At 40.6% G+C, this 25,667-nt stretch overlaps 3 protein-coding genes across 9 annotated transcripts in view; 1 reads left to right on the top strand and 2 right to left on the bottom strand.

Moving 5' to 3' along the window:
• Positions 1 to 475: 475 nt before the first annotated feature.
• On the top strand, positions 476 to 14,595 carry RBSN (rabenosyn, RAB effector). Its single transcript, XM_069028430.1, has 12 exons — positions 476 to 824; positions 1,113 to 1,341; positions 2,584 to 2,727; positions 4,475 to 4,575; positions 5,209 to 5,254; positions 5,349 to 5,510; positions 6,381 to 6,622; positions 7,431 to 7,501; positions 9,095 to 9,181; positions 9,610 to 9,712; positions 10,150 to 10,224; positions 11,129 to 14,595. The coding sequence occupies exons 1-12, from the start codon at positions 573 to 575 to the stop codon at positions 12,212 to 12,214; spliced, it is 2,598 nt and encodes an 865-aa protein (XP_068884531.1). The 5' UTR covers positions 476 to 572; the 3' UTR covers positions 12,215 to 14,595.
• Positions 14,596 to 14,691: 96 nt separating this feature from the next.
• On the bottom strand, positions 14,692 to 16,694 carry MRPS25 (mitochondrial ribosomal protein S25). The gene is made up of 4 exons (XM_069028432.1): positions 16,518 to 16,694; positions 16,291 to 16,397; positions 15,882 to 15,969; positions 14,692 to 15,656 (listed from the first exon to the last, which is right to left on the bottom strand). The coding sequence occupies exons 1-4, from the start codon at positions 16,649 to 16,651 to the stop codon at positions 15,464 to 15,466; spliced, it is 522 nt and encodes a 173-aa protein (XP_068884533.1). The 5' UTR covers positions 16,652 to 16,694; the 3' UTR covers positions 14,692 to 15,463.
• Positions 16,695 to 17,195: 501 nt separating this feature from the next.
• NR2C2 (nuclear receptor subfamily 2 group C member 2) overlaps positions 17,196 to 25,667 on the bottom strand; it is a 38,283-nt gene continuing 29,811 nt past the window's right edge. For 5 of the 7 annotated variants that reach the window (XM_069027399.1, XM_069027394.1, XM_069027400.1 and 2 more), the window contains one exon: positions 17,196 to 25,647. In XM_069027399.1, coding sequence (XP_068883500.1) covers positions 25,473 to 25,647 — 175 coding nt within the window. In that variant the 3' untranslated portion in view covers positions 17,196 to 25,472. The remainder of the gene's footprint in view (positions 25,648 to 25,667) is intronic. The other 2 variants (XM_069027397.1, XM_069027398.1) reach the window with 2 other exon arrangements.

A 25,667-nucleotide genomic window follows, 5' to 3' on the forward strand; every position in this document is an offset into this window, starting at 1 on the left:
CACCTTTAATGGACAGTGTAAATAGCACTGCCACGTAAAAAAATCTCTGCCTCCAAGAGCTTGTAATCCTAACACGAGGCCGAAGTGTGGTTACACAATCCTACTGCTTCCATTTGATTGGGAGTGTGTGAGAGAAGGGATTGCTGCCAGCTGAGACTAAACAAAAGCTGGCATCAGAAAGGGGATACGGAAAAGCCCCTGCCGTTGCTCTACACAGCTCTTTGTCAGGAGGCTAGCAGTGGGATTCCTGGGCTCCGTCTGTGGCTAAGCACGTCACCGGCTGCTCTGGTTTGCAGTTTTGGGACACTTTCTTTAGGAAGACTCGGTAGGCTGGGAAAGGGAACGTTGGGCGTGTTGATATTGGCAACGGTGCTGCTCTTGAGCGTGCTGAGCGATTAGGGCACACAGCACAGACCCACCAGTGCTGTGTGAACGGTCCCAGGGCAGCGGGGCGGGAAGGAGCGGGGGCGAGACGCGCGTCCCCCACACGACAGCGCCGTCACCGCACCTCTGCCACCGCTCCCCGCACATCTGCGGGCCCGTCACCGGGGCCTACTGCAAGGTGGCTGGACATGGCGAGCGGTCCTGGCCTCAGAAGAGACGACGACCCCGTTCCGTGTCCTCCGCCTTCGCTCCCAACCTCCATCGATAGCTCGGCGCTAGGCAGCCTCCCCCGCCCGGTGTCGGGCCGGCCCTCCTTGTCCCCGCCCTTTCCTCTCATCGATGTCTCAGCGCTCGCCCCGCCCTCTGCCGCGCTCTGTCGCTCCCGACAGCCGGGACAGGCCGCGCCCGCCCTGCTTTGGAGACACTCACCGGGCGTTGAGGTGAGGCGGGCGCTGAGGTGAGGCGGGCCCGGCCCTGGGCTTTTCCCAGGCCGTCCCTGGGCTCTCGCTGGGCCACGGCCCCTCGGGCAGGCGGGGCAGCCCTCAGCGGCCTCTCCCCCGGCGGGTGGTGCGCCTCAAGCCCCGCCCCCTCCCTGCTCGCGGGCGGCCGTTTTCCTGCCCGGGCCGGGAGCGGGCGGCGGGCGCGGGGAGGGGCTCGCGCCCAGCCCGGGCCTTTCCCGTCCCCGTCCCGCACCGCCGGTCGCACGGCGCTGCCCTGGTTCGTTTCAGGCCGTGCCTAAGAACGATGCAGTCCCCGCACCCCGGCAGCCGGTGAGGGCAGCGCGCGCGGCCGCGATGGCGTCGGGCTGCCCAGCGGCCTTCGGGGACCCGGCCGAAGTGCGTGAGGGCTTCCTGTGCCCGCTGTGCCTGAAGGATCTCCAGGCGTTCCGGCAGCTCCAGGCGCACTACGAGGAGCAGCACCCGGGCGAAGACCGGGACGTCAGGGCGCAGCTCCGAAGTAAGGGCGGCCGCGGTAACGCGTTCCCTGCTCGTACTTCGAGTGCTCCCAAATGTCTGACAATAATAAAATATTAATTGAAGGGACTTAAAGGCAAGGCATGCAGTTCCATTCTTCTGCATATCTCTTTGGGCCACAGTATTTACCTTCTTTCCATAAATTGATTTTAAAGTAGGCGCTAAAGGACATTACTCGTCAATTGTCTGATTTTATGCACGATTTTTATTATTGACCTCTTTGGGTTTTGTGTTTTGTTTTTATCTACTTATCTACTTATTTTTATCTTACTTATTCTATTTACTATAATCCCGTGAATACCCAAGAATTTCTTGAAGATTGTAGAGAATATGGGGAATCTCTGGTAGTTGCAAGGTTCCAGTTCATTAATTTCTTGTTTTGACAGTAGATAAAACTGTGGTTGCAGTTAAAGTGTAGAGTTAAGAAAGGTTGTTGTTGCAAAAACGTGGAAAAGAATGTGGGTGGTGGAACTGGCAGGAGGTGTTGGGAGTGTCCCATATCTGTTATGGATTTCCACCTTTCAATAGTGTTTGGAAAATCCCTTTGAGTTCTGTTTTTACCCCCTTGCATGCACAGTGTTATTTTATATTGAGAGAAGAATGTTTAAAATATGGCAATAATTCTCTGTGTTTACTGCAAAAGTCTCTCTGGTTTTGTTTTAGTATGCTAGAAATAGTGGCCTAGCAGTCTTGAATTTTTTTTTTCTCTTGAGATAGACTTTTGAAATATTAATCAATTTTTTTTTTGCAAAACCCTAGCCCTAACTGTGGGCTATTGAGTATTTTAAAAATTATTTATGTGTACAAGCACACTGAAATTCATAGTTTGTGCAACAAGACAAGGACAGTGTTGAACATCCTTGAATCTGAAGAAAATAATTGGGAATTAGGAGAATTAAGATAAAACTATGTGATGCCCCTTGCTGTGAGACAGGTCCCATAGTTTAAGACACGTTGCTGTTTTACAGTGAAGTCCCACAATGGAATGTTCTAACCTACTGTTTTGTTCTTAGGACCTCAGGCTACTTTACAACAGACAACAAAGAGCATTTTGTGTCATCTATGGTGCTCTGAACTGCATTTTGGTTCTAAGAATGTTTTGAGGATAAACTTACCCAGGAAAAAACTTTCTGCTAAAAGAAGAGGAATATTCTATACTGGCTTCACATGATGAGTATTTGGTGACTCATTGACATGTTAGAAAACTTGGGTTTATCTTTTTCAGATCTAGTCCAGAAGGCCAAAAGAGCAAAGAAGAAATTGCTGAAACAAGAAGATGATGACAGAACTGATTCTGGATCTCAGGAACGATATGAGTCATTCAGCTATGGTGGAATAGATCCATACATGTGGGAGCCACAGGAAGTAGGTAGGAGAGCTAGACAGCAATACACAGTGGGGATAACTTTTGAGCTGAATTGAGAAAGTGCTACAGTATTGCTGAAGTGGCTTGGAATTGTGTCTGTGCTGTGCTGGATTCACTAGCAGGGGGTAATGGTTTGCATATTAACTGTGGGCAGCCTGTCTGCATTGGGTGGGGTGTGGGAAAAACAGAGTTAATGGGGAGAAGAAAAAGCCGTGTATACAATCAGTACCCAAACTACCCTTCAGGTAGCTGTTTGTCATGTCATTGTGCCCATGCTGCTGAGATCTGTTTAATCTGTGTTTATCTCTGTGCAACTAGCTTCATTTTGTGACTTTACAAAACAGATAATCCACTAATTAATAGCTAAATTATAGGTATATAAAATCTCCAGCTTTTGGGCTACACTTAAAGTAGCTGTTATTTTGCATGTTTGACAAAAAGATTATCCATTGATAAAACTTTCAGCTTTTTCCTTGGATTTGAGGTGTAGATCACCTCTTATTAAAAGGGGGCTTACTTTAAAAAAAACACAAACCAAAAAAAACCCAAACAATCCCCACTCCTCTGAATATATCCAGATGTGTAGGATTTCAAGGATAAGCTGACCAAGCTTGTAATTATAAATATTGCTACTGGCAAAACAGGTTATTTTTGGAGGAGGAAGCAGCACCATCTCTGGTGGATCCTGGGAAGGTTTCCACTATGGTGCTGACAGACTAGGGCTGAGTCCTTTGGGTCTGCAGGGTCTGAGTTCTGTATATGGCTTTACTTTTGACTTTGTAAGTATTTGAGCAACGATCATAGTGTAAATACTAGCTAACAGTAAATTGAAGGAAAAGGTTTGTGAACATTAGAGAAGTGAGAACAGCTTTCTTATGAGAGTTGAGAAGATGAACCTTAGGGATTTTGGCATGGGATGGATCAGTGAAAGGGACTGTGTGATGTCTCCAAAGCAGTGGCTTAAATCAGTTACCCAGTGGAACTCTTTCACTCCTATGAATGCATCTTTGGAGATTTTTTTGTTATTTCATTAGCACGAGGAAGTGAGATTCTTAGGTAGCATCAGAAAGCAACATCTGATTTTGAGTTCTACCAGCTGGAAGAAAGATTCTGTTGGTTGGTTGGTTTGGGGTCTTCTGTTTTTTTGTCTATAACTTTGATTTTAATTGGAAAAGGAGTAATCTTAAACCAACGTAATCAACTGTGAATTGTACATTTCTTAAAGAGATGCTGTATTGTTCTTTTCAATACTTGGTGATCAGTTTTCTGGAAATCTGAACTGTCATCAAGGATTTGATTCCGACCCCTAAAGGTGTAGAGATGATCAGAAGAAGGAAACAAAATTGATGTTGCATAGACCTCCGGTAATCCTTGGACTTGCTTCTTCTCTTTTTTCAACGTGTAGCCAGGAAACTAAAGGGAGTTGGTTTTGAGAACACTACTAGTAGGTAACAGCTTACCAAATGTAACTGACAAATGAAGATGGAGAAAAAAAATTGTTGGAGACGTTCTCTCTCTGCTTGTTTTCTGTAGTAGAAGTAAAACACTGTTTATTGGTAGCCTGAAGATTAGGCTTTAACCTGCATGTTTTATTTACAGCAACACTGTGAAAATGTAGGATTCCAATGTGTCTTTAAAATTGAATTTGAACATAAGAAATAAATGGTGAAGAGACATCTGTCTTTCAAGAGGCATTTAAATCCACACAGAGTACTTGGGTGACGAGGACAGCTTTCTGTTATCTCTGCAGGTGCTATGAGAAGCCGTCTTTCTGAATTCAAGAAACACCGAGCAGCCAGGATTGATCACTATGTAGTTGAAGTCAATAAGTTAATAATCAGGTTAGAAAAGGTAAATTTGGTGCTTTTTAATATTCCAGCCTTCTAAATGTTTCCTAGGTTTAAAAAATTGTATTTCAGTATGAAGTGTGCCCATTTATCTAGGAGTACACTTTCTAAAGGATACTAAACTATGACTCTCTTTATACATTACCTTGAGTACTGTGCATGGTTTGAGGCTGTGCTGTGGGTATGATTTCTGTTTCTATGCACCATTTTCAAGCTGAATATGCTACTTCCACATGCTTCAAGAACCATCTGTTCTCCCGTTTTATTTTCTCCATCTTTTATTTCACTATATTACTCACCAATTTTTTTTGTCATTATTCTTCCAGCTTCTCATTCTTCAAAATCTGTCAATGGTACACTTGCATTTTGGCTCAGATGCAGTAATGTTGGCTGCAATAAGGATTATTGCAAAAACAATGTGCTGATTTGTACAGGTTTGACAAGTCATTGTTTAGCACTTGTATGAATATGGAATTAGAAAAAAAATACAAAAGTTGCATGAGTCTGGTGTAAAACCGGCAGAAACTCCTCCCTCTTAAAAATGCCAGGTTTCTTTTACTTGTTGGACTGAGTTGTGTTGGGTTTTTTTCTTTGCAAAAGTATAATTTTCTTGAATATATTGTTTATCTTCTACCAGCTTACATCATTTGACAGAGCAAACACTGAGTCAGCTAAAATAAGAGGTTGGTGAGAGCTTACCTGAGATTATTTGCCCCTATAGTTTAACCAGCTGAAGAATTAATTGAATACTTATGTGGTGTGTATTCCTGCTCACAGCTATAGAGAAGTCTGTTGTGCCTTGGGTCAGTGATCACGATGTTCCATTTTGCCCAGACTGTGGCAGTAAGTTCAGTATCCGAAACCGACGGCACCACTGCCGCCTTTGTGGGTCTATTATGTGCAAGAAGTGCATGGAATTTGTCAATCTTCCTTTGGCAAGTAAGTACTGTGGAGTTAATTCTTCATTTTCTTAGTTTGCTTTGAGTGCATCCTGGCTTTTTGTCATTAGAAAAAAATATGCTGGTAATAGTCTGGCTCTGCAGAAAACTTCCATTCAGTTTCATGCAGACACTTGTCTGTGAAACAGAATACAAAGAATGATTTTTTCCTTTCTTTGTTCCTTCTTCGGATTTGGAAGTGTTGCATAACACTGAAAAATTTACTAGAAATAATAGTAGTATGTACTCTTGCTAAATATAGCTATTATTTATTCTACTGAGTACCATAACTATGGAGCTGTTAACTTTAGGAACTGCCAAGGTTCTTGACATTTAAAAATACTGTGGATATTTCCAATTTTGTCTGTGTTGTCCAAATGTTGCACCTTGGGACAACAACTTAAGGAAATTAATGTATAGGCCTTTAAGAACCACTTCAAGCCTTTATTTTCCTCATCTGGTGCACTGGAGAGGAGACTATTTTCTGTGGACGTAAATGACATTAACTTGAACACTTTTGGAGTGTTGAAGCACAATGCCTGGGCACCATTATCATACCTGTTCTATACATTGTTTTGTGTCTGTGCAGGCTCAAACATGAGAATGCTCCTAGGCATGAGCAAAGTAGGTGATGCTCAGCAGTCTGCTCTCTAGCTAGTTTTAAATACAGCAGGATTTGCAGTGAAGACCCAAATTCCGACTTGCAGTTGTGGTTGTTGTGCAATCCCTGCATGTCTTTCAGCACACTCTTTCAACCTGGTTTTCTAATACCACCTAAATGTAAAGTTTCTGTTAAAGGGCAATTTGTTTGTGTTGGTAAAATCTTTTGGCTTCTCCAGTTACTGTAAAATTACCTGTGTATAATTTTTAGGCAAACTCACTAGTGCCAGCAAAGAGGCCTTGGGTTCTCATACTAGCCCGAACTCCTCACCCAGCAGTGTCCATGGCTCCCGCCGTGGCAGCATTAGCAGCATAAGCAGCGTGAGCTCTGTTCTGGATGAGAAGGATGATGACCGAATCCGTTGTTGTCAGCACTGCAAAGACACCCTGTTGAAAAGAGAGCAACAGATTGATGAGAAAGAATACACACCAGAAATTGTGAAACTCTATGAGGTAAGTCAAGCTCTGTGCTACAGTGTATATGTCTGCAGTGGTCACTACTTGACTTTTGGCTTGTTACCTCATGTCTAAGCTCTTACTTTATGACTTAATACTGACTTGTGTTAGAAGAGGCTGTTGGGTGTTTATGCCACGTAACCAAGACATATCTGAAATGTTGGAATCAGTTGCAATATAGTATTTATATCCCACATGAATTTCAAACATCTTTTTAAAATACATCTTCATTCTCATCTGGAACTAGTAGTTCAGACATGCATCTCTTAAAATTGTGAACTTGTTTAAACCAGTGATATGCTGTGCATTTGATTGGTGGGCTGCACTGCAACTATGGGACTTGATGTTGTCCCCATTGTTTGTCCTCACACTGATGGCAAATGCTTTCTTTGAACCACCTCTATCAACATGACGTTCAAATGTGCTTTGCAGCTGGTACTGATGATTACCAGGTATCTTTTCAGTAGAGTCCACAAACTACCTGGGTTAGTATTAATGGGAGTTTCTGTTGGTGCTCTTGTTGGTGAAAAGTTGTAAGGCTAGAAGTTGTCCAAGTCATCCTTTCAAACAGCTTCTTGATTCAAAGTCCACCTTGCAGGTCTACAGTAATTCTTCCTCTGTTCCTGACAATGCCATATGTGTTCTGAAGATAACAGGAGAGTCTTGTCATCCTGAATAGTTAAAGTGGCTTTCGTCATGGTTAACTTTAAATCTGCACAAGCAGCATGAAAAGATGTATGTCAGCATGTTCTTGTATTCGTGTTTTAATATAAGTTCTCTTTTTATATATTTTGTTTTAAACAAGAAACTTCGACTCTGCATGGAGAAGGTTGACCAGAAGGCACCAGAATACATAAGGATGGCAGAATCACTAAAGTAAGCCCCATTGCTGGTTATGTTTGAGTATATGTATTTTTCCTCTAAGTGTGGGAAGTAGTAAGGAAGTGGTGTACTAAGGCTGCAAAAGTGTGTACATTAAAAGAAAAATCAGTGTTCCATGATCTGTTGTCTTCTGGATGCTCTTCATACAAAGAAGTACTGAATTAATTATTAGTGGTAACATACAGAGAAGTTGTTTGGTTAATTTTTCTAAAGCCACTTCCCAGTGAGGCACTACTGTCATATTTTGACATATCATCTTTGCAAAAAAGGAAGTACAAGGCTACAATTCTTGTGTAAATGAGCCTCTTCAAAACAGCTGCAGTAAGCTGTTGCTGTCCTCAGCTGGATGCTCTGGCTTCCGAGGAACGCCAGCAGCAGCAAATCATTAGAACACTTCCTGTCTGTTCTGTGTAAAGCACCTTCACCTGGCACTTGTTCTGAGTGTACCTGGCCTACCCTGTGCTGCAGTGAATAAGCAACATTCTCATATTTCAGTTTTGTGCATAATTTCTTGCAGTAGTATTCTCTCACTGGGGTAACTTAAGTGTCTCCAACTCTCTTTGCAAGAGGTTGCCAGGTTATACTTTTGGCATGTACAGTGAGAGAAATGCACACATTGGTCTTTGACTAGGAAGCATTTCCTTTTGAAAAGTGAAAGGTAACAAATATTGCTGTACCTGTCCTTTAGATCTAATGGTTGTAGAAAAATTAGTAACAAAACTGCTTTTGTAAAAACACTCCTTGTAATAGGAAGAAAAAGTACAGAAGGTGAAAAACGTGCTAAGGTACTACTGCCTTTTGTCATTAATTCATGAAAGATTGGGTTATGTGACTTGGCAGCTGGAGAAAAGTAAAAATACAAATGTCCTGGATAATGGAAGTAAATGTCAGAAAACAACAGGCTTGTTATTGGCAAAATTAAAGTTTTCTGACTAGTACTGTGTCCTGGAAATTGGAATCCTGTGGGTAGTGAAGTTGCTTTTGAGAAAGTGATTCTTATAATTTATATTTGTGATACAAAAGGATAGGGAAGCTAAAAACTGGTGAAGAGTTTTCTCCACTAAATCCTAATTTGTTTTATCAATAAAGTGGAGACTCTAGAAAAGTGTCTGTAGTTGATTTGTGTCCCTCTGTGGACAGTCAGTTACTGGCATCTTGAATAGTACACCTTGTTGAGCCTATTATTTTGCTTTCTGACATGCTAGTGGAGGTGACTATTGTGCTTTAGTGGTACAGTTACTCAGAGTTTTTTTCCCACCAAGTTGCCTCAAAAAAAAAATCTCCACAAAATAGATACATTTGCTAAGCATGTGTATATTTTAGGTATTACTTGTTGAGTGGCATTTTTGTGTTAGAATACAGTTTCTCCTAGAGTAGTAATAATATAATCATAAATAAAATTATCTTCTATGAAGTGTTCATGTTCACAAAATGATTATAATTTTCCACTTCTGTTACAAAGAAAGGTTTTTTAGTGTTAGCAGTTCTTACCATTGCTGAATCTTGGTCATCTTGGGGGAACTCGTAATGTTGTATGTGGTGTTAACTGGATGCATGACTTACAGTAAAGTTCTGTTTATTCCTTAGTGCTGGGGAGACAGCCTACAACCTTGATCATGCTAATGACTTGAGGGTGGAGATTCAAAAAATGTATGAATTTATAGATGCCTTAAGGTAAAAGATCATCTCTCTCCCTTTTACCCCCAGCATGTGTGTATCTCTGTTATGACTTTACTGATTATATGGATGATCAATTTGTCTGCTCAGTTGTAAAGAGCATTTGAAAAGGTAGATGCTGTTCCTGTACACTACCAATTTCCACTTTCTTCTCCAGCTTAAAATTAATGCATTCCTCTGCAGTAGGAATAACTAAACATAGAGGAAACAAGTAGCAGCACCATTTAGGGGGAAGGAATTATTTGTACAGGGTTTCTTTGTTTTTATAAGGCTGGGAGTGGAAAGTGTTACAAATTGTAATATCCAAAACTGTTTATCTAAAAGAACATCAGAAGTTTTTAATCCAGTATTGTCTCTCCGCTTTTGTTGCATTTTTCCTGATTTTGTTTTAGAACTGATGAGGCTGTATGTTTGCTTTGATCCAGTAAGAAGATTTTGAGTCTAGGCTTGCACGAAGATCCTCAACCTCATCCTAAAACACTACAACTTCAGCGAATGATAAGATATTCAGCTACACTTTTTGTTCAGGTAAATAGAGCATATGCTGTGAGATGAATGTACATTTTAGATAGTGTTCTCTTCTCTGCCAGGCAGCCCTGTGATTTGAAACTATTTTGACGGGAGCCTGAGTTCTATACATTTTCTGCATTTTCTGTAGTTCCCCTAATGACTTATGATAGCCTTAAATAAGCTGTCTTGAACACAGATCTTGCACTCAGAGCAGCACTGGGCCTGGGAAACCTAAGAGATGTGTGAGCCTTGGCTCTTCCCCTTGCTGAGGTGTGAGCCCACCCAGCAGTGCAGCTGTGCCAGCAAAGGTGTGTGCAGACCTGCAGCAGGGACTGCAGTGTAGAAGCATCTTCGATGTGTTTGTGGGGTTTCTGCTGGTAGTATCTCTTCTTCAGGACTTGAAAAATGGGCTGAATACCTGCAAGCAGTACTGTAAACATTTCAATTTTTTCCAGGAAAAACTGCTTGGCCTAATGTCCCTGCCAACCAAGGATCAGTATGAAGAACTGAAGAAGAGAAGACTGCATACGGTAAGACAGGTTAGGATCTGTTACATCTTGTATCAGGCCTTCTCATAGATACAAGCCTGGGAGCTGTGTGGGTATGAGTAGTTGCCTTCAACACTGGATTTCAGTTTGTCATTTTTTCATCCATATTGTCCCATCCACTTTCCCAGGGATTCATCTAGCTCCTGCTTTGTTCTGCCCAGAACAGAAGTAGGTGGGCATGGAGCAGCTGGACACTTCTAGAAAGCAGCAGGGACTCAGGTGCATGGGCTGTTTCTGCTGCAGTGCGTGCAGAGCAAGCCCTGAAGTGTGTTAGTTTACATTGACTTTGAAATTGTGTTCAGGAATTCACTCACAGAAGTAGAATTTGGAAACTTCTTTCGTTAGTGGAAAATGACATATTAGAATAAGGATGCCTCTTCAGGGAGAGAGGGTTTTTTCCTTTAGGAGGGAGGACATCATTAATTATAAACTAAAGCCAACTTCATCTTGAGGTATGAGTTGAGAAATAAGAATCATCCCACTCCAAAAGCCAGTGATACCAGTGACCTCAAACACTGATGTTCTATTACAGGTGTCTGCTGTAGTAATATGTGATACAATTAATGTCCAAATCAATCTAGACCACTTTTTGCACAGCTGCATTAGGCATTTTTTTCCTCTATAAAGAGAACTGTTGCTCCTACTTTCCCTCAAGTTTGTAGAGGCAGATGTCATGGGATTTTGATTAGTATAATCACAAACTCATGGGAAGCATTTAAGGAATAGTATGAAAGTAAGAATTTTCTGCAAAGCAACCAAAGCTGCAGCTGATCCCTTTTAGCAACAGCCAGCAATATCTTAAGATCAACTAACTTGTATCTATGGATATTTAGAATGAAATTTTTCAAGCACATGGTGTTTTCTTACTACATGTTTTTTTGTTTAGGTCGCTCTTGAAACACAGGGAAAACAAGAGGAAAAGCAGAAGGGGTTTATCTCCATGTCTGCATCTGCAGTTAATGGTGATGAAACTCACATAAAAAAAGGAACAGTCAGAAAATCTGAAGGCTGGTTACCTACATCTAGCATTTCGAGAGAGAGTGAGAGAGCAGACCCACTTCTTCAGCAGATTGACAATATCACATCCTTTATTAAGCAAGCAAAGGCAGCTAATAGGATAGATGAGGTCCATACTTTGCAAGAGAACCTGATGCAGCTTCAGGATGAATATGATCAACAACAAACTCTGAAAGCTATTGAGCTTTCTAAAAAACAGGCAGAAGAGGAGGAGATACAGAGGAAGGAACTTCAGGTCTTTCATGAAAAAGAGTGGGAAAGAGAGCACCATAAATTCATGTCTCAGCATTCAAGGACACGCTCCTTAGACTTCAGGGAAGTCAAACAGCATTTGGATGCTACTTGGATCAAAGGGGACACAAATTTTGAAACTCCTGCTGTTGAGCAGCTGCCAGCTAAGGAGCACTTGACCTTCACACTCAAACCCCAGAATGTCCCACAGTGTGACAGAGACCAGGATCAGCCAGCCTGTCTAAATCCCTTTGAGGATGAAACAGATACCCCTCAGGTAGAGGAAGATGCTGCTAACCCATTTGCCAAAGACACCTCTCCAATGGTTTCTTTCTCTAACACAGCTCAGCAAAGTGGTAAAAAAGAATATAATCCATTTGAAAGTGAGGAGGAGGATGAACAAAGTAATGGAGCACCTGGCAGTACTTCAAACCCCTTTGAAGAGGATGAAAATCCATTTGAAAAGCCTGGGGGCAGTTGGAGTTCAGGGAATCCATTTGAAGAGGGATCCTCTGTCAATCCCTTTGAAGTGGAGGATGGCAGTGAGATCTCTGGAGAGGAGGCTATAGAGGAAGAGCTGCTTCTCCAACAGATAGATAATATTAAAGCTTATATATTTGATGCCAAACATAGTGGACGACTGGACGAGGTGGAGGTACTGACAGAGAACTTAAAGGAACTGAAGCACACATTAGCAAAGCAGAAGGAGAAATCTAACTGCTGAAGCAGCAATAGGGCTGTGTAATAATTCAGTCTGCTGTTAAATATGGGAAGGTAAAGCAGATACTTACAGGCAGGAGTACAGATCACAAGAGGAAATTGGGAGAATCCTGACTTGAAAGCACTTGCATTTAGACATTGCCACTACTACACAGTCTTGAAGAAAGAATCTGAGGAATGCTGCTGGTCTCAAAAGCTTATTGTAAGAAATTTTAAAGTAACTTTTTTACAGCACTTTTAATGCTAACTGGTCTTATTGAATGCTTATTTTGGTCAAAGGGGTTAAGTGCTAATAGGGAACTATGATGTGGAACTGGTTGGAATGTTGGTTTGCCCTCTTTACCGCTTCCTGCTGTAGTGTTAGCCTTTCAAGTGTGGCTTTGACTAAAGAGAGATGAAAACTTTTCTAAAACTCTTTCATCCTCTCCTGACCCAGGGTAGCTGGATGCTAATGCTGTTCTGGAAACATGCTGTTAAAGACCTGCTGTGATTCTCCAGGGTGCTGAATGTACAGGCTCACAGATCAAGTTTGTGCAATGCTAATAAATACATAAAAGGGATTTTAAGACTGAGAAGAACTTTCTAACTGATCTTAGTTTATGAGTAGCTTTTTAGTGTCTGTATAAAGATTCCCAAGTAAAATTTGGATGCTTCTTTTCATCAGTTCTGGTTTCCCATTTGCTCTGAGCACAGACTTTGGTGTCATAGCATCATGCTGGCTTCAGACCTGCTCATGAGGGAGCAAGTGCTCACTTCCAGGGAAAGAAGCATCAGGCCAGCACCACTTCTAACTATAATATAAAGGGTGAACCTCCAATCGCTAATTACATTATGGAATCTACACATTCCTTTAAATCATCTGGGTGACAGAATGATCATGTTTGTTGTATTTGTGAGAACACTTTTTTGTAGCACTCAAACAACACAAAATTTTGTTTATAATGGAAAGCTGAGATGCCACTGAACTGGAATTTTGTGAAAGCTGGGAGACAAAGTCTGTGGCTGCAGTAGTGCCAAATAGCAATTCTTTCTCATGTTAGATTCCCTCAGTTTTTATGAGAGTCAGGCATATCTGTTTTACATAAGGAACTTCAGATTGAAGACCTCTTGTAATCCTGTGGCCTGGGGGATGACCAGGTGACAGCCAGTACCTGTGATGCAGAAGGACCTACAGCTGGGTAAATGCAGGGCTTTTGAGAAAGATGGAATCTTTCTCAAAAGGGAAAGACTTGCTTTGATTTTTATCTTTGAGAGGCACAGGCTCATCATCAAAAATCAATGTTTACAGTAGTGGTGGTGGTGAGTTAGTCTTAAAGGGTTCTTTATTTAAAGCTGAAATAGAGGAAAATCAGGCAGATCACACTAACAGTAGTGGCCTTACTCAGAAGTGTGAAGTTCTGTGGAATGGGACATGTGTTTTAATTATGTCTCTGATACTGACATAGCTGTAACCCCAACACTGCATAAGATTTTAGAGACAAATAACTGCTACCTAAAGAGCAGGAGCTCTAGTTCCTAGCTGTAAGTGGAGGTAGGGACTTGCGGAACTGTTGTTTAAAAAGCCCAAACCACCTATATCCTCACTTAATAGCACTAGTAAGGGGTTGAAGTAACTCAGACCCAGCCAGTCAAGGATACCTGATGTTCTGTCTGGTGTACCCTAAATCTGGATTTGAAAGGTGTGCAGAAGAGGTTGGCTTAAGACCATGAAGTTCTTACACTGATGTTTTATTAGAGCTGATTGAATCCCCGAGTATTATTTTGCACCAAGAAAGAACAGAGGATTCTGAAAGGTCTTGAACAGAACATAGGTGCCTGGCACCAGATTCAGGAAGGCAGCAAAAACTGTGGATAGCTAAACAGAATCCCTGGAATTACTTAAGAGAGATAGTGTCAGGCAGTTATTTAGGACAGACTTGGTTGCTAGTCAGGAGGATTGCTTCCTGCACTCTAACCTAATGCTGTTTTAGGTATCAACATGAAAAAATGTTTCAGTGGCTTCAGCTTTCACATTAAATGTGTTTTTTTCCTTGTTGCACCTATCCTGCCTTGTTTATATTTTCTGGCTAATACACTAATAACTAAAGTATTCTTATTGTATATGTAATACATTATTTTTACAAGCAGGTAACAGACTAGCATACCTCATGATCTTTGTCAGTGTTAAATGTGATAGAGTAGACAGCTAATACTAAAGTCATCTCAAAAGTGAAGAACTTCACTGGTATAGGGAGTGCTGTGAGGCTTGCAAGGCACAAGGGAATGAAGATGTCTTAAGCATAAAGCTCAATAACTAATTAGCATTGACTTTTGTTACAACTGCATGCACTACTCTGTATGAAAACTTTGTAAAAAGAGATGAAATAAAACAACATGTTTATTTTGTGTTGTGTTTGTCCTTAACAATTTGTACAGGATGCTTCAATCAGTGTGAAATTTTGTATTCAACCACGAGTTCAGAAATGCTGCGATACAGTTCTACAGTAACTTGCACAGATAAGCCTGACATAAAGGTCTGTACAGTGGAGTACAGTCTCTCATGTTTATACATATTACAGGTGTGGTGTGTTTGGTGATGCAGAAGCTGTGATGATTTAGAAGAAGTTTTTTTGATAATTGTAAAACTTATCTTTCATATAGCAGTTTGCCCATTCTCCGTTCCTGACTGGGTCAGTGTTTCTGAGAGCTGCAGGATCAACTGCAAAAGTTGTATCTTGCTGGAAATGAAGACTCTGAACTGTTTCTGATTCATAACTACATAAATTAAGAAAATTCAATATTTGAGATTGGAGTTACATTATCATTTGGCTGTCTTCAGTTAGTACAAGATGGACTTTTGCACCACTTTCTATAAATTATGGAATTCTGTGCTGCTTCCAAGATTTAACTTTTTAGTCTAGCCTCTCTCTCCCGAAGAAAACATGATATTGGTTTTGCCATAATTGTCTGCGTCCAGGCATGAATAGGAAGTAAGACTCTAGTAATTTTGTTTTCCAGTGTTGACTGCAATACTTAGAACCCCAGCCTTTTTGGTGCCAGTTTCGACTTTTATTTATTTTTCACTTAAATATTCATTGTTTGTAATAATACAAACAATTCAAATGTAGCTGTAAGAAGGCTTATGAGGCAGAGTTGTCTGTACTGAACGAACTTGCTTGTTCTTCTTCCCACGAACTTCTGTTGTCTCTCACTGAAGCACCTTCATTGTCCAGCCCTGAGGAAAAACAGCTCCATGACTTGAGATCTTGAGATGTCAGGCTGATGCTTCATTGTTCATAGCAGCTTTGTATTTTCCCCTCATGTCTTTGGGCAGTGGTACAAAAGCAGGGCAGGGAACTTGGCCTTCAATCTCACACATGCATTCTCGCAGATGATACTTCTTGGGCCCGAAGGTTGCTGGATGTGATAGTTTTTTCCTTTCTCTTTCTTCTTTTTCAAGTGTTTCTCTAGAAAAGAGATCAGTTTGTTACTCTCAGAAGTCTCAACTGCAATACTTCCTCTCCATTCTGTAGACCCAGGTTACCAGAAAGATGGATTTACAGTCCCCAGCTTGTGGACTTCCCCATGCTTGTGTCAATTTTGTCTGGGAAAAGTGGTATTTCCTTCTGTGTTCCACAAAAGTTTGTATTATGTATGGTGTATGGTATGTTAGCTTACTGCATGTTACTTACTTGCTTTTCCCCAGGATTTTTTTAACGTGCTCTGTTATCTCTTTGTTGGTTTTATCTTCCACATCAACCAAAACTTGTTCTCCATTGTCTGTCAAGAAAAATTCATAATAATGTGTCAGGTGCTACCACTTCCCCCTTGTATGCCGTTTAGAGAGGCTTTGAACACATACAAATTAACGATCTGCTTCCCTGCTGCAGTTAATGTTTAATGCAATGTTTTAAGTGCAAAAGCAAAACCTCCATGCGGGTGTTCCTAGGGGAGCTGCTAGCGGCTCAAGCCCTGTTCCTGTCAAGCAGCTTCTCCGCGCGCTGGGGCCGCGGCAGGGCCGCGGGAGAAGGGCACAAGCGCGGCTGTAAGGCCGCTGCCGCCGCGGCACTGCCTCGGCTCCGCGGCGCGGGCGGGACCTACCCAGGTAGAACCGCAGGAAGGGCGAGGGAGTCATGTTCCTGAACAGCATGATCTGCACCCAGGGGTTCTTGTACTGGATCTGGGGGATGTTGAAAAACACGAACTTTCTGGAAACAAAGAGAAAAGCACACAAGGACTGGCGCGTTGTCTCTGCGGAGGGCGCGGCCCGCGCAAGCCCTGGTGTCTTTGCCGAGGCAGCCCACGCTCCCGCCTCGCCCCGCACTCACCTCGCGCCTTCGCTCAGCTCTCCCGCCGTGTTGTAGTTCACGGTCATAACCTTCACTGAGCTCTTGAACACCACGTCGCCCTGGCTGAGGTACTGCAGGGTCCGGCGCACCGGGAACCGGCCCTTCATCGGCATCGCGGCGGCTGCCGGAAAGCGCGGCAGCGCTCCCGCGCGCCCCCTGGCGGCAGCCCTGCCGAGCTGCACCGGGCCCTCCGCCGGCGCCAGGGGCGGCGCGAGGGGCGGGAGGGGGGCGGGGCCAGCGTGAGGGGCGCGAGGGGCGCGAGGGGGGCGGGGCCAGCGTGAGGGGCGCGAGGGGCGCGAGGGGCGCGAGGGGCGCGAGGGGCGCGAGGGGCGCGAGGGGCGCGAGGGGGGCGGGGCCAGCGTGAGGGGCGCGGGGCACAGCAGCGATCCGTTTGGGGCTACTCAAAGCTTGTCTATTCAAGATGAATTAAAACCTTAGGAAAAGCCTCCTCTCCTCCTAGAGCAGCTCCTTGGAGTCAGCAAGTTAATGGGATTTCTCTTCTGTACCAGACCCGGTTAAATCTCTCATAAGATAATCACTGTAGTGAAGGCAAAATGCTGTTTCTCCCCTAAAAGATTGTGAATTATAGATTTGCCTTAGACAGCTCCTGTTCAAGAGGAAATTAAATGAACTTCAAAATAAAACTCAAGAATGCAGTTATATTTGTAATTCACTTTAATGGTAGAAACCTCATTTAGCTACTAGTATTAACCACAACAATATAATGACACAACAGCATTTAATAAAATGCATGAGCTAAATCATGCACTGCAATACTCTATATACAAACACAACAATGCAAATTCCTCTTTGTGACTGAAGACATTGGATATAAAATTTAGTTTAAAAAAAGAACATGCTATTATTTTTAAATGCTATCACACACAACAATACTGATTTCACAAAAGAAGCTGTGGGAAATTAACAACTTTTGCAAAGTTTTTAAAACAAACATAAACAATAGTTTTCTAAATTATAATGAACAGAGACTTCCAGAAAATATCCCAAGGAATTGAAAGTAGATGCTTCCTTTTATAAAAATTTGTTCTTTTAGTAGGAGCTCAGCACTCCCTAGTAGGCCAATACAGATACAACAACGTGCAGTTTTCAGTTAGGAAACGATGAACACTGGCTTCCAGCGTATTTAAGAGTACAGATTAATTATTAAAAATATTCCAACATATGAGATTGATTACATATATGAAAAATTTAACATATACAGTCTGTAAGTGAAATGTTTTCTTCTTAAAGACTATGCTTTTTGTTTGAAATTTATCCAGTCCTACTTTAATCCACAATCATGAAAATACCATAAAATGGACCCGTGTTGTATTATCGCAGAGCCTTTATTGCCACTAAATTTGAGCAAATATTTTGTCCTTCAGAATACAAACAATGCAAATGTGGATATAAAAGAACTTTGTTTGCTTTTTGTTTTTCTGAATACACAGTTGAATTTTTAAACAGATTCAATCTTGATTAATGCCCCAATTGGCTTCCTAAACTTTAAAACTGTTCCTGCAGTTCAATGACTTTAACAGACTTTCAGTTTTCTATTCACCTTTAAAGAGGAAAACAAGCATTCAAACAGCACCAATTGTCCAGGCACCAACGAAGGACCATCTGTCACAGGACTTCCTGACATTAATTGAAATATTTTTCCTGCTGAAAATCGCAGAAATAAGGTTTTGAAATGCTACAGGTTTATTCCTATTTTTGAAATAAAAGCTTACAAATGCTCACTAATCAATACACCAAGAAAGAGAACATTCTCAGCATTTTCCATAGCAAACTTTCCAAACTTTCCTCAGACTTGTGGTTCACTTCAAGCATGCATGAAGTTCATATTATTTTGATTGCTGTCTTATTATCTGATTAAATATACACAAGTCTTTGCCATGTTGAGTACAAAAGGTGGAAATAAATGCCCAGAAAATTATGCTTCCCCCTTTTAATGACAGAAACAAGACTCACTGAACTACTGCCCTGCATGGTCTGTGAAATGCTTTTTTAAAAACCCACAGTTAACAGATTTACTTTATGGAAGGCTTCCTTTTTCTCTTCATCAAAAGGGAAAAAGAACAAGACCTATTTATACTTTGATAATGTAAATGTTTGAGTCCTCATTATGAATAAGAAATTGTCTTACTCCACATCTCATTTCACAACTGTGTGCCCAGGTCCCACATGGACAGTGGGACTGTCATATGCAGTGCAGAAGCTGCACAGATTCCAGACCCAGGAAAGGACAGAATGTGGAAAGAGACATTAGTCTGACAACTAAATCAAGCAACCAGCTGTGTTCAGTTTAGGCTGGAAAATAAAGAGAACAGCTTCAGAAAGTGAATATACAATTGAAATGCATTGTGAAAATCCTGAAGAAGTCTTGATGCTTGCTAAGAAATGAACTACCTGCAATGTCCCTACTATTTAATTACTGTTGTACCACAGCTGCTGTTTCACTGAACAGAGCACACAGTCTCTAACTCACAGGTTGGTTTCATGTGATCACTATGACAATATGAATATTGATTTATTAAGCAGCATCCATTACCTCCTACCAATGTTCTGTGTGCTGCAGTTCAGTGATAAGTGGCAACGTGGTTTATTTGCAATTCGCCACTGATGAAGACTTAAAACCAAAGAATCAGTCTCTTACCAAGCTTTGCAAAAAACACGACTTTACAAATGTATCTCAGGAGGCTGGAAAAGAATGAGTATATAATGAGCAGAGAAGTATTTTCTATGACTATAGTTATTTATTCATTATATGCTCAATTAACTATTGACTGGCAGAATTCTACAGGCCAAATGAGAAAAGGTAAAGAGAATAATGTAAAAGCCAGAAAATTAATGGAATATATTTGACAGTTCTGAACAGAAAATAGTGAATTTGGGTTGGTTTAGAAAATAGGGTGCAAAGCTCTGAAATTTGTGAGGATTCACTAAATTAGGAAGCTCTGGATTAGCAAATGAATAAAAAACTTTAGCAGATAGAATTGATGAGTAATGGCTCCATATCTGTACATATATACATACACTACACATTTTCTATACACTGTACAGAATATATTTAGACAGAGAGGTATAAACATATACATTCATACACACATACATACAGCTATGTACATATGCATCAGCTGCTTGAGTGAGTTTTAGAACTGAACATGCAGAAATGCACAACGGTGGGAGGCACAACATAGATGTGTACAACTCTATCAAACCCTTTAAAAAGAAAGAAGACAGGCATGAATTTAACAATAGTAAGCCATTTTCAAAGCATTCATGTAACTCAAGAGGATTAAACAGGTTTTGGGAATTATGGAACATTACAACAGTATTACCTGTGATGAACTTAGCATGACTTCACAATAAAAAGCTGAGTAATAAGGTAATTCTGGGCTATGACGTTTCCCAAGTCTAATATATTCAGACTTGGGGCATCTACACTTTACAAAGAATTTAACTTTAACTTGTAACCCCAGTATAAATAATGTTATAATTTTTTTGCACAAATAATTTCCCATATGTTGATAAGACTGACTGCAGCTGAAGTAGGGCTGTAGCATTATCTAACAAGAAGGGTTAGTGGCATCAAACAATAAGCCTGAACTTAATTCAGGAGTATTTACTGTCAAAATGACTCAGCAACTTTAGAATAAAAAGGTGCAAAAAGGAAATGTTTTCATTGTCTCTCCTTTGCCATGCCCTCTAGGTAAATTTTCATAGAAAGCTGTTTTCTAAACTAATTTTCTGTCATTCAATATCTACTAGATGCTGGCAATTTGTCCTTTCTCTGCCCCTCACTCTCCTCTCTAGGGTGACCATGGCCTCATTTGGCTGACCCCTCCTGGATGTTTGGAGGTGTTAGGACTGCAGCTGTTGTGTGCTGCTATCACAGCTGGCCCATGCTTATCACCAGAGCCAACAACTGCTAAAGCTGTTCCGTGGCTGTATGGCCAGTGTGGCAAACACTGGGACAGGTGGGAAGCTGACTGTGTTTGCCAGCATTTCTGCTTTTCCTCTTATGGACAAGAGTAAGTGAAAAACCCCCAACCTCCCCTGGTTTTGCACTATTAAGTGTAAGTGGAGAGGAGGAGAGTGATCTCAAATAGAAAATCACATTTTTGTTCTTTTCAGGATGGTTATCATCCAGTAGACGTGTGTTGGTACACCTGTGTGTCTGACTGACCTGCCAGTTCTACTGCTCCCCCCACCCAATTCAAACAGGGCCCTGACTGGTGCTGAGTGCAGGAAGCTGCTTTGTCACTGCTTGGACAGTATCCTCAGCCCATTCATTTCCAGTCTTGTCTTCCTGGTTAAAGTGTATTCCTGATGCCCTTTGCTAGTCATGCTGTTTGGTGCTTTTTTTAAAAAATTGCCTTTTACTAATTAAACAGCAGGTAATCAGGGAAGAATCCTAACTACTGTCTGAACTTTAATGGGCAGGAAAATCTACTGACACCTGCAGTATCCTGAATGAAATAATTCAGGAATCTGTGAGTTCTGTGTACTATACACAACAACAACAACAAACCCACGCAAGTGTTTTACAGTCTCTGTCAAAGGAGAAACAAGAGTCAGGAAACTGATTTCCCCTGGAAGCGTCAGCCCTGACTTGGTTTCTCTATCACAGGCTCAGAATGTGCCCTTTGCCAAAGGGGGCTGTAATGGCAGTGCAGAGCCAGCTGGATTCTCCACGCACACCTGGAGCCAGAGCTCCTCACCAGAGGCATTGAGGCTGCCTGGGGGGCCAAGGGCTTCAGAAGATGGTAAAAGGAGACTTGGTAAATGACACCAAGTAATCAGTGGAGAGCAACAATAGTTTCTTGCCCCTGAGTGCTCTGAAAATTAAGCCTTCATAATAATCTAACATTTTAAGGCAGCTAAAAGAAAGCCTGGTATGACTTCTTAGAAGGATCTCTCCTTGGAGGTAATTTTTTTCCTCTTCTACCAGTTTCATGCCAGAGTAACTCCACAGATACCAAAAGCATTGCAGCTAATTTATAAGCAAATAAGTAAATAGGCAGAGAAAGATTACTTTTGTACATGGTCTTAGTTCTGACTCTTTAGTCCAATGTAATAAAGGGAAGAAAAGTAGTATACCTTCCTCCATTTGTCACAAATGCCATTAAAATCATTATGAAAAAGCTAATCCCAAATGCTTTTTATTTACAAGATTCAAATCTAGTTCCTTCACAAGAGTTGGAAAACAATGAAGCACATGGGCAATGGACATTATTGCCTCACTCTCATTCCCTGCATTGCCTCATTATCATGCCCCATCAGTCTCAGCACAGAATTCTAACATTTGTCTGAATGAATTATGACTAGTATACACATTTGATCAGGTTCAGATAAATCTGATCAGATAATTTACTACTGTATTTCTGCCAAGTTAAAATACTTTCATTTCAAGAGCAGCAGCAAAAGGACCTCAAAAATTCTGAAGAGAATTCTGAATTGAGGCACTAAGTAGAGCTTCAGTGAGATGAACTTTTCTTAGAATTGGTTTGTGACTGTGATACTTTGACTCCAAGTTCTGTGAACACAAGTTTGGCATTTAAATTTCACCTTTATGAAAACAAGCTATTTCTGTATTTAATACTCAAGAAATAGTTCTTCAATAATTATTACAATAATAAAAAGCCCTCCTGTCCAATATTCATAAGGAAAAGTTTGCACTTTCAATGGAGAAAAAAACCCCAAACTAATTTAACAATAAGATTTAGATTAAGATTAGCCTGTTGCCATCTTCCAGTCACTGCAGGAGGGATGGAACAAACCTCAGAAATTCCAAGAACTATGTCAGTGTTGTAGTATTTTCTGCAGAGATGGTGCAAAACTTGCCTGATTCTGCAGCTGTACTGTGTGCATCACAGGGTCCTACTGCCACGAGAGGGATCTTGACAGGCTGGAGAAACGGGCCAACAGGAACCTCATGAAGTTCAAAGAGGGGAAGCACAAAGTCCTGTCCCTGGGGAGGAAATAGCCCAGGCACCCATATATGTTCAAATTTCTACAATCCAAAATGTTAGTCTTGGAATCAAAATAGTGTATAGTTAGGAAGACTACTTTTTGTTAATGGTATCAGGACTAAGTAGCTTGGTTCTGACCTCTGCAAGCCAGCAAATCATGCTAATGATGCTACACAAAGAGGGACTTTATAGCTTTTAGGTGGTAATATCCAAATCTTAAGGATGGAACTGCTTATTTTCATCTTTTAAATACATGCACAAGAAATAAAACCTACCTATGGATTGCATGGTTGTAACACAGTTTACACAAATGAATATTTTATCCCTAATAAGCTATTTAATAACTATCTGCAGAGGAAGTAACTACCAGGGTTTGATCAAGGATATCATTATGTGGCCTTGCATTTGTGGGGAGTGTAGTATATTTGTAAACAGAACAGCATGATATTTATCATTTTGATTTACAAATGCAATGCAAGGCATTTTACATTTTACATTTCATTTCATGTGATCCCTTTGTTCCCAAAAAACTATAATGCCTTTATCTTCTTTCCTGAACTGTTACGATCACAAGTAATACAAATTACAAACAAATTTTCACACAGAAAATGGGGCCCTTTTACTCGAAAAATTGGAAGTTGAAATGTTTGTCAAGAAAAGGCTAGCTGGTGTGTATTGAGATTTAAAACCAAATATTCCAGTGGCTAGTTTTTGTGCTAAGGAATATTTCATTTGCCATTAAAATGCTTTCTTATCTGCTTAAATGATTTTTATGAAATACTGAAAGCAAATTAAGCTCTGTAATCCTTTTGGCAATAAAAAAATATCACAATAGTTCAATGCATTCTGCTTGTAGAACAATGACATAACCCAATAAAATTTTAAATTTTAACACAAAAGCAGCCACAACTCTTTCCAAGGTAGCTACTGTTTCTGATGTTAATATCACCATTAATTTTTAGGTTGCATACCCTTAACATAGGGACTGTGTAGCAGAAGTGCTGATACAAACCCACAGCAGTTGCACTACAATCAAATGGTTGGCATTAAAATCTGAAGTCAAGCTGACTTCACATGTAGAGAGCAGACTTTCCATAACGTGAGCAATATGACAATTTCATTTGCTATAGCAAAAGCTGAGAGAGATAAAAGTGCAATATTACAAATCTCTGCATGTATACTGGACTCTGTAATATCCTTCTGAGAAAAAAAGATTCTGAATGTGCTGAAAATGGTAACCGTAGAAGACTTTTAATACATCCAGAAGCTAAAATTAAATAGTCTTTTGTGTCACAGTAAGTTCTACAAATGTCAGCCTCCTAACAAGCATGACATATACAAGGTCTTTTTGTTACTTTAGAAGCCTCATCTAGAGCTCCTTAAGGTCTTCTGGCTACAAATGAGACTCTGAAAAGTCACAAACACCAACCTAGTAGGTGTTTCTAAATAAATATCAGTAACAGAAGAAAAACCAAAGTGCTGAACTTCTCATTAGATTTTTGTCACATAAAACTACAAAAGTAGGAACGCCTCTAACACACAAATAATTAAAATAATTAATGCATGTAATGAGGCAGGATCAGATGAAGGTATTAATTGCTATGACTTAAAAAAAATTCTTTGATTTTAAAATACTTAACAGCCATAATAATAAGTTATACTAAAACAAAACCTATGGTAGCAGCTAATGGCCAATACTAGCAAACATGTTGATGGCTCATCCCTGGAGACAATTAAAAAGTAGTTCATTTTGTATCTCCATGGTGTATCAGTCATCAACTGCAATTTTACATGAGTGAGAGTAAATCCTAACTATATTTTGGTTTCAAACTAAGTGACAGGAAAGTTGAGAACACTGCAAAACTGGGAGTGCGCAGTGAGGCAAGGAGGGAGGGAGAAATACAGTGAGAGAGCTTTGTAATAAAACTCTTGCTACAGCCAGAGGTTCTCTACTTCTGTATTTCAGGTCTTAAATTGCACCTGTGGCTAGATCATAAGGGTGTTCAGAGTATAGAGAGGAGGAGTAAATTTGGAGCATACAAAGAGCATACTCAAATAGCATCACACGGCTCTATTTGAAAATTACTGCTCTTCCAGTTAGTGACTGATTTTCCCCAAAGTCAAAAGGCTTCATCTTAGAATAACATTTGTCATGATTGTGTTTGTCTGAATAGACACTTTGAGGAACCTGAATATTTAATCATTATTGTGACAAACACTTTTTTTCTCTAGTGTGGGGAATTCCTGTAGCACATAATAGTCACTATGACTGCACTGTACTGCGTATTACAACTGCACTAATTTAACAGATATAGTTTCATATAATGTGGATATCTGATTTAAGAGTCCATATTAATATTTCATGCATAACGTAACAGCAAGTGACTTCTTGTAGATTAAATGATTGTCTCCTTTAGCATTCTACATTTTTACAAAAATCATTTACTAACATTTTGACTAAGGACATATGCAGTTTTTTTCATTTTTCATACTCATAAGCAGGATGTTGATAATGCTGTTGATCTGACAAGAAGTGATTACAAAGTGCTAGTATTATACCCTGGCATGTGCTAGACATTAGTTCCAAGGATATTTTTAAATATATACATACTGTTCTTTTTACTTTTAAAGTAATTTTATTACTACCTGATATTATAAAACTCTTTTTAACCACTGATAATTTTTAAATACAAAGCATGTGAAAAGTATGTTCAGTCATCTATGGCCTTTTAAATGAAAGGCATCAAAAATATTCCTTGTGGCAGAAAAAGTCCTATAGCAGGTCTTTTAATAGCTGCTTTAAATTTTGTCAACATCAGAAAAAGACAAGGAGAAATCTGTCAGGAAACTGATAACAAGTTGGAATTATCTGCACATACCGAAACACTACTCTTAACTTCGTAATTATATGGTTTTTGTGAAAATTACTTCAATCCCTCAAATTGCGTTGTTCCCACTATGCAGACGTGCCAGTTATTTGACCATTATATTCTGCTGTTTCCATTTTGAGAATGTAGGGGATTATGCTGTCAATGGGAACATTTCCAATGAGACCCGTGAAAAACAGTTCCTCGGTGATGCTAGAGCTCATCAGCCTAAGTGCTGGCAGGCGAACTAGGATCCGGGCTAGCCTGAAAAAGAAGTTTGGTGG

This window comes from Aphelocoma coerulescens, chromosome 12 (assembly GCF_041296385.1).
Source record: "Aphelocoma coerulescens isolate FSJ_1873_10779 chromosome 12, UR_Acoe_1.0, whole genome shotgun sequence".
Lineage (NCBI taxonomy): Eukaryota > Metazoa > Chordata > Aves > Passeriformes > Corvidae > Aphelocoma > Aphelocoma coerulescens.